The sequence below is a fragment of the Phaseolus vulgaris genome, chromosome 9 (assembly GCF_051622355.1).
Source record: "Phaseolus vulgaris cultivar YP4 chromosome 9, ASM5162235v1, whole genome shotgun sequence".
NCBI classification, from domain to species: Eukaryota; Viridiplantae; Streptophyta; class Magnoliopsida; order Fabales; family Fabaceae; genus Phaseolus; species Phaseolus vulgaris.
In genome coordinates this window covers 25,667,443-25,676,448 of record NC_143506.1, presented here as the reverse complement: position 1 = coordinate 25,676,448, position 9,006 = coordinate 25,667,443, and the positions used below count along the sequence as shown (strand labels likewise).

At 35.3% G+C, this 9,006-nt stretch overlaps 1 protein-coding gene across 1 annotated transcript; it reads left to right on the top strand.

Annotated features, from left to right (window-relative positions):
* The first annotated feature begins 2,626 nt into the window (after nt 1–2,626).
* On the top strand, nt 2,627–9,006 carry LOC137820241 (ribonuclease TUDOR 1). Its single transcript, XM_068624206.1, has 16 exons — nt 2,627–2,837; nt 3,147–3,316; nt 3,409–3,483; nt 3,628–3,741; nt 3,836–3,940; nt 4,406–4,612; nt 4,691–4,900; nt 4,973–5,080; nt 5,771–5,941; nt 6,022–6,219; nt 6,298–6,900; nt 6,977–7,165; nt 7,244–7,321; nt 7,409–7,603; nt 8,162–8,539; nt 8,639–9,006. The coding sequence occupies exons 2-16, from the start codon at nt 3,158–3,160 to the stop codon at nt 8,825–8,827; spliced, it is 2,979 nt and encodes a 992-aa protein (XP_068480307.1). The 5' UTR covers nt 2,627–2,837; nt 3,147–3,157; the 3' UTR covers nt 8,828–9,006.

The window sequence follows — 9,006 nt, the reverse complement described above, 5'->3', positions numbered from 1 at the left end:
TCGAGTTTGCATGATCTCCTCGGTGAAGGGATGAAATAAGGATAAAGCTCGTATCCATGTATTCCTTTGTGGAGGTGGGAGTGATGTAAAAGTTGATGACAAGGCCAAGTAACATGTGTTTGAGTTCGAGTACCTGTATTTTGATTGTTTGTTGTTTCTGAGCATTGGCTATGACTGGGTATGTTTGTGATTCGTCTATGCTATTGTTCATTATCGATGACTGAATGAGATTCGTCTTCATGTTCAGGTTGTGGAAGTCGGTGTTGCTCGAACCTTTAAATAGTTTTATCCCACTGTATTTCTTGACGAATAGCTTAAAACTCCTCATGATGTTGTTCCTAGAGGGTTTGGATCTCGTCGTGATGTTGAGCCCGTAGTGATTCCATATATTTATCTGGTTGTTGACATATCCCTGTGATAACATTCTGAACTTATTCTTTTGCATTACAAAATCAAAGACGTTCTGAATTGTTGTCTCATTCTTTTGCATTGTGGAATTAATATGGGCTTTCAGAGCTTCAAGAATTGAGGAATCCATCGTAGATTGGGATGTCCTATTTGCTTTTTGTCTTATGGTGAATACCATGCGAGAATGTGGTCCTAGGAAATTTTTACCAAATCCCCATGGTGGACGTCAAATGTTCTTATCGAATTTGAAATTGGGTTATCCGAGGTGGAGAATTCGCTCTGAATCGAGTTGATCTATTCCTTAAAGGATTGTCGATATTTAGTAGTAAAAGCCGAGTGAAAGTCCACTTGTAGAAGATTTTCCAACGCAAGTCAGTAAAAATATAAGTATATCTTAATAGTAAGTAAATGGAAAGTATTATGTGAGTAAAAAATATTTTCTAAAGATCTATTTATAGGTTCATGTCTCTATGACGTGTATAAGTAATTGTTTTAGCTATTATGAGGAGAGCTAATTTCTACGACATGTTGAGATGGTTCCGTCTAATCACGAAGCGATATATGTCGTAACTACAAATGATTAAACGCCATATCATAAAGTGAATATTAAGCAATACAATATATAATTATTAAATTTATTTGTATAGTTTTTTTATAATTTAATTAAAATAAAAAGTATTCTAATCTATATCAAAATAAAATACTTTTTTTATCAATAGTGTTAGTTATCTCTCTACTTTTATAAAAAATCTCTAGTTGTTAAAATCTTATATATTCTTTATATAAAGAAACCATTTTTTTATTCTTTTATATTATGAGAAATTTAAAAAAGAAAACATACTTATCAAAAGAAAGTTCCAAACAAGATCCTTGTACTCAACTCTTTAACATAGGTATAAAATCTTGGTTGCATCTTCAAGAACACGTGCTTCCTTTTATAACACGTTTGTGTGTTCTTTTTTGCCTTTCCAAATATTGATATGACATGAAGAAAGATGTTATACCCTAAAATTTGAGTTCAATTTCCAATTCCCAAAAATACACTAAAATTATAATTTCCATTTAAGCAAACACCTACATGCCACCTACTCTATATTTTGTGAAAAGACCACAATGAGCTTGTCAAATATGTAAATTGGCACTCAAGTGGTATGTTATTAATTTCCTAAAGAATTGTTACATAGAAGACATAATAAATAAATATATAAAGGTTTATTTTTACTTTATTATACACTTTGTATCATATGACAAATCATCTCATTCCTAGTTCCTTACTAAACCTTTGGCATGATACAAATGTTGTACAATAATACACAATCATTTCTTTAAATACTATTATTTGCAAAATATAAAATATTATGATGTTTTATTTCATCTATTTGTTCGTTATTACATAACTAAAATTTGGAGCATAGATAATTTAGCATTTATTTGTATGATATGTTACACTTACAATTCTGAAACATATAATTTCATGATACTCTTTTTTTGTTTAGATTTATATTTTCAGAAAAATAATTTTCCTTAAAAAATTTAATTTATCAAATGACTGGGGATTCCTTTATAAGTGATAAAAATATACGCCGAGAAGATGAGGTGAAGTAATAGCATTAATTAAAAAATAATTATAATTAAATTTAGATTTTATTGAACATATATTTAAATTTATTGTAACTTCAAACTGTTAACTTTTTATTAAGACGTTATCATTACACTTTACACTTTACGTAAAGTGCATTGTCGTTTTAGAGTTAAATAAAACCATTTTATTTAAAACAACAATCTTTTTACAAAGAAAAGAAAAGAAAAAAGCCAACTTTATTATCCGTTTATTAGATTTTTATTAAAAAATAAACAAATTTGATTTTAAAGAGTTTAAAATTTAAATTTATCATCATAATTAGGCAAAGAAGAAAAAAGATAGTTTAGAAGATTGGATAAAACAGAAATTTAAGATCACAGAAGCTAAAATGGAGGATGATGTGAGATTTGATATCTAAAATATATCTATTATCTACAATAAATAAGAATTAATAAAAAGATATTATTCTGTGATTCTTTTAACACAGTTGAGATACACAAATGATGAAATATGGTATCTATGTAGTTTTCACAATGATTCTAAAGGGTAATTTTAGTAATTAGTCGGAAAACAAGGGGCACACACTTACTCACTCATTGCTAGCGTTTTTCTCATGATCTTTGTGTATATATATATAAGCCAGCTTCTTCTAAACCCACCTTTCTCTCTGTTCTAGTCTTCTGGATCCTCCGCCTGAGACTCTAGTTTTGCCGGCGTTGTGTTCTGACGTTGGATCCATCTCGTATCATAAATATCTCCAAAATCTCACTGAATTAATCATTTTCCGATTTGACTTTCGGTTCTGCTCATTTGGATTTGGTAGATCCAAAGCTTGAACCATTTCAAGGTATCTCACTGCACTCTGCTTGATCGGTTGCATTTTCAGTTTAATTGTGGGATCCCAATTCTACTGATTATTTGGTTATTTCGTGCATTCATTTTCAAAATTGGAAGAAATTAAAAAACCTCTAAGCATGTGATGAAATGAATCCTGGCAAGTTTTTTTTTTTTTTTTGCTTCTGGATCTGATTTTTTTTATGCTGAAGCAATTTAATCTCTGGTGCTGATAAATGAGATGACGTGATGTTCCTGAACTTCTGCTTTGAATGTGGCTGAAAGTCGTTTTGGTTGTGTTGTGGTTTTGTCTTTGTTGTAGATCGTTGGAGAATGGCATCAGCGGCGAGTGGCGCCACGGGATGGTACAGGGGAAGGGTGAAGGCTGTTCCTTCTGGCGATTGTTTGGTCATTGTGGCAATTTCCAGCACCAAACCTGGTCCTTTGCCTGAAAAGAGCATTACTCTATCTTCTTTGATGGCACCTAGACTGGTATTTTTAGTCATTTCACTTTTACTTACAATTGATCGAATAATGTAATGCGTTTTAATTGCTTTAGTTTTATTATTTTCTAATTGTTCTAGGCACGTAGAGATGGTGTGGACGAGCCATTTGCATGGGAAAGTAGGGAATTTCTGAGAAAGCTCTGCATTGGGAAGGTGCGTTCAAATATAGTTTATTCATTCAGTTGCTACCTGGATTTGATTGAGTGTTGTGGTTTTGTCTTCTTCCGGCGAAGGATAATTTTCCCTGGTGAAGAGTGGTATGTGCCTTACGTGATTTGATTTTGGAATTTGAAACAGGAAGTGACCTTCAGAGTGGACTACAACGTGCCAGCCATAAATCGTGACTTCGGAACTGTTTTTCTCGGGGATAAAAATGTTGCTGTGTTGGTTGTTTCCCAAGGATGGGTTAAGGTTGAAAACTGTGTCCTTTGAACTGTATCTGGGTGTACCATGTTGGGAGTGTTTTTACTTACCCGTTCATGAATTGGGGCTTTTGTGCATGCAGATAAGGGAACAGGGGCAGCAGAAAGGTGAAGCAAGTCCATACTTGGCAGAATTGTTACGCCTGGAAGAACAAGCTAAACAAGATGGCCTTGGCCGGTGGAGCAAGGTTTGTTTTAGTTTTCCTCTTTAGCATTGAAAATTCTTTTTTTTTTTTGGGAAAAAAATTGTAATTTAGGCACGCATTTGGCACAAAAAATTTGAAAATCAGATGTGCATTCATTGGTGTCCTGGCAACCTGGTTTGCTTGGAAACCAAATGCATTTTGCTTTGCATCTTTGATGATGTAAAACAAGTGTTTACTACTGTCGTTTTCTTAAAGTTTCTTAATTGCATATTGCATGTAATATACTTGTGTATTTTGGAAATGACCCCTTGCCTAGTTTGTTTTAAGTCAATGAAAAAACTTGTGCTTTGTATTACAAATTTAAAGATATTGTCTTTCTGTCATTTAAATTAATAAGACAGATGATGCTAGGATGGGATCAAAATTAGAGGTGTGAAGTGACTCTTCCTGTTTAATGTTTTGAAATTCCTCGTACATGGGCAATATATGGTTTTATGGTGATTACAGGTTCCTGGTGCTGCTGAGGCATCAATCAGAAATCTACCACGTTCAGCCATTGGTGACCCTAGTAACTTGGATGCTATGGGTTTGTTAGCCGCAAACAAGGGATTGCCCATGGAAGCAATTGTTGAGCAGATTCGTGATGGCAGTACTCTCCGAATCTATTTGCTCCCACAATTTCAGTTTGTCCAAGTTTTTGTTGCTGGAATTCAGGTAAGTGTCAAATGATGTTGCTAATTGCTCTGCTATCTTTATCTACACACACAACTAATTGTTTTTCCATTACCCTAGTCCCCACAAATGGGGAGGAGAGCTGCACCTGAAAGTGTTGTTGAATCAGAATTGGCATCTGATGACACCAATGTAGATGTTTCTGGGGAACCTCGAGCTACACTTACATCAGCACAAAGACTTGCGGTTTCAACAGCTACTGAAGCTTCTGCTGATCCTTTTGCACATGATGCTAAATTTTTCACTGAGATGCGTGTATTGAATCGAGATGTAAGTAACATGTTTCTCTAAGTTACATTGCATTTGCATAATAAAATATTTTTTAATCCAAATGGGATGCAGGTTCGGATTGTCTTGGAAGGCGTTGACAAGTTCAGCAATTTAATTGGATCAGTGTATTATCCTGATGGTGAATCCGCAAAGGACCTGGCATTGGAACTTGTGGAGAATGTATGTACTTCCTGTGTGCGGGGTGATATTAGCATTATTTATTTGTTCTAAATTAATCCATGGTGGACATGACGTTTATTGGTCATTGGTTTATTTGATTGAAACAAGTTTTTTCTCTCTTATACTTGTTCTTGATAATTTATTGTTGAGGTATATTATACTTATGATGAGAACTATACAATATACATGTTGAGAAAAAGGCGTCAAGAGAGACATGGAATGAACTCATTTTGTGTAATTTGCACATTTATATAAGTGGTAAATACTGTGAACAACAGCTACCAACATTTATTTAATCAAATTCAATTTCTTATTGTTCCAGTTTCTTTAGCAATGTATTGAAATTCCAATTTAGTATTTGATTAAATGAATTTGAAAAGGGAAATATTGTACTTGGTATCATTACTGGCTTTATTGGTTGGGGGTGGACTATAGTCTCCACATACTTGTAATTTTATTGTTGTCTTAGTTTGAACGCAATAAATTTCTAGGATCTATTTTCTGCATTACATTTAGTAGAAGTCTGATTTTTCTAGTTTTTTCTGTTTTGAATTTAGACTTTGCTGAAGTGATTTTCTTGATATTTTTCTTGAGGGAGATGTAGAATGTTTCTTCATGTTTTTTTTTTGTATAATGAAATATTAGTCATGTACCAAATATCTTTCTCATTTCACATTTTCAATCAAACAGGGTTATGCAAAATATGTTGAATGGAGTGCAAACATGATGGAAGAAGAGGCAAAGCGAAAGCTGAAAACTGCGGAGCTACAGGCTAAGAAAAACAGATTAAGGATGTGGACAAACTATGTACCACCACCTTCCAATTCAAAGGCAATTCATAATCAGAATTTTTCTGGCAAGGTAAATTATTGCTAAATCATTTATTTATGTCAAATAGTCAATCTTTTCACTCCTATAACATTTTATTTTGGGTTATACAGATTGTTGAGGTTGTGAGTGGAGATTGTGTTGTTGTTGCTGATGATTCCATTCCATATGGTAGTCCACTAGCAGAGAGACGAGTTAACCTTTCAAGTATCAGGTGTCCAAAAATGGGCAATCCTCGTCGGGATGAAAAACCAGCTCCTTATGCCCGTGAAGCAAAGGAGTTCTTGAGAACACGCCTCATTGGTCATCAAGTATGAAAATATCTTATGATGACTTCTTTTAATATCATATCTGAATTCAGTTGTAATTGATTACTGCTATCTTTTCAGGTCAATGTTCAGATGGAATATTCTAGAAAGGTTTCTCCCACAGATGGATCTGTAGTTCCATCAGCAGCTGCTGATTCCAGAGTAATGGATTTTGGATCAGTCTTCTTATTGTCCACTGCAAAGGTTGACAATGGTGATGCTGTGTCATCTGCACCACCTTCTGGAAATCAGCAAAATGGGGTGAATGTCGCGGAATTGATAGTTGGTCGTGGTTTTGGAACTGTCATTAGACATCGTGACTTTGAAGAGAGATCTAACTATTATGATGCACTTCTTGCTGCTGAATCACGTGCTATTGTGGGAAGAAAAGGCATCCACTCTGCCAAGGATCCCCCAGTGATGCATATAACTGACTTGACCGTGGTAAACAAAAATGTAGTTAAGAAAGCCAAAGACTTTTGTCCTTTCCTGAAAAGAAGTAGAAGAGTTCCTGCTGTTGTGGAATACGTACTCAGTGGTCATCGTTTTAAAGTGCTGATTCCTAAAGAAACTTGCAGCATTGCTTTCGCTTTTTCTGGAGTCAGGTGTCCAGGTCGTGATGAACCATATTCTGATGAAGCAATTGCTTTGATGAGGAGAAAAATAATGCAAAGAGATGTTGAGGTAACTCAATTCCCTTCTGAACTTTAATTCCTTTATGTTGGTTATGTTTTGTTAAATAATGTTTTACTGTTTGCAGATTGAGGTTGAAACTGTCGATAAAACTGGAACATTCTTGGGATCCTTATGGGAGTCGAGAATCAATGTAGCATCTACCCTGCTCGAAGCTGGTCTTGCAAAACTCCAAACATCCTTTGGCACTGATAGAATTCCTGATTTTCATCTTCTACAGCAAGCTGAACAATCTGCCAAGAGGCAGAACCTGAAAGTAAGAATGAGTCCTATCGTGTTTTCATTAAACACTATTCTTTCCCTGTTAACTATTCTAAAATAAATTGTTTTGCAGATATGGGAGAATTTTGTCGAAGGAGAGGAAGTATCCAATGGTGCAGTTGTTGAAAACAAACAGCAAGAAGTGCTTAAGGTGCTCAGGAATTAGTATATTTTCACTAATGACCATTTTCATGCTTAAAAATGGTGAATGACTCGTTCTGTTGTTATACATTGGCAGGTAATTGTTACAGAAGTCTTGGGTGGTGGCAAATTCTATGTTCAGACAGTTGGAGATCAAAAGATCGCATCCATTCAACAACAGCTAGCTTCTTTGAATCTGAAGGATGCTCCTGTGATTGGTGCTTTCAATCCTAAGAAGGGCGACATAGTCCTTTGTTATTTTCTTGCTGACAAGTCTTGGTACCGGGCCATGGTATGTTTTGCAATTCTGTAGCTGAAAAAATGTGACTGTTAAATAGGAGTTTGCGAAAACAATATATAACTTGATTCACTTCTGGGTCTCATGACCCTATTTTTTCACAACTCTTTTGTAGATCTTTTGATCGGGTCCCCCCCACTTCCCACTTTTTTTATTGATTTTTAGGCTTCTTGACAAGCATTTAAGTTGATATTCTTTCAATATGATTTATATTTATATCACCCTGTTTGTAATTTGCTTCTCAGTTTTAAAGCGAACTGTTAGATTTTCAAGTTCAGAATATTAGTTTAAAGCGGTTTCATTTAGGGACATCAATTTTTCTTGTTCACATCTTCCACAATTCAATTAGAACTCATGTAGTCATATATTTTACCTTATGACCTACACTATATGCACTTGTTCATTACCACTTTCTGCCATGTCCTGTAATTTTACAGAAGTTGATGAATTGCTAAAGAGTCAGTAGATACTTGTATCACCTTCTCTATTTGCACCCAATTTCTCTCTTCCGCAATTGTCTGTTATCTTTACTATATTAATTGAATTCTGTAGGTTGTCAACACCCCTCGGGGACCAGTTCAGTCCCCCAGTGACATGTTTGAAGTATTTTACATTGACTATGGAAATCAAGAAGCAGTACCCTACAGTCAGCTACGCCCTGTTGATCCATCTGTGTCTGCTGCACCTGGCCTTGCTCAACTGTGCAGCCTTGCTTACATCAAGATTCCAAACTTGGAAGAGGATTTTGGGCAAGAAGCAGCTGAATATTTGAGTGAACTGACTTTAAACAGTGGAAAAGAGTTCAGGGCGAAGGTTGAGGAGAAAGACAGTTCGGGAGGAAAAGTTAGAGGGCAGGGAACTGGGACAATTCTTGGCGTAACTCTTGTTGCTGTGGATGCCGACATCAGTGTTAATGCTGCCATTCTACAGGTAATATTACTATTCATTCTTGGTTGAAGTGGTTTCAAAGTGTTATGGTTTGGTTCTCCATGCTCATACAGGAAACATTATATTGTCTGAAATTTCCAGGAAGGGCTTGCTAGGACTGAAAAAAGAAATAGGTGGGACAGAAAAGAACGGCAGTCAGCTATTGATAATTTGGAGAATTTCCAGGAAGAAGCAAAGAGCAGCAGACGTGGCATATGGCAGTATGGAGACATTCAGTCAGACGAGGAAGACACTGCTCCTCCTCCTAGAAAGGGTGGTGGTCGGAGATGAGTGTAACAGGAGGAGCTATAGTTTGTAATGTAGACATCTTCAGAGAACATGATTTAAGTTATAGGCTTCAACAATTTTTTTTTTAAGTTAAGAGAGAAAAACCAAAATGTCCTGCGGATTCCTTTGTAAGTTTTGTTTTAAATTTTGCCTTTAGGTTAATGGAACAATTGTTTTCTTTA

Bases quoted from the DNA above. Each gene is read 5' to 3' on its own strand.
- LOC137820241 (XM_068624206.1), top strand. From the start codon at position 3,158: ATGGCATCAGCGGCGAGTGGCGCCACGGGATGGTACAGGGGAAGGGTG. The intron at 3,941-4,405 runs GTTTGTTTTAGT...TGGTGATTACAG, and splicing joins GCCTTGGCCGGTGGAGCAAG to GTTCCTGGTGCTGCTGAGGC. The intron at 6,220-6,297 runs GTATGAAAATAT...CTATCTTTTCAG, and splicing joins CACGCCTCATTGGTCATCAA to GTCAATGTTCAGATGGAATA.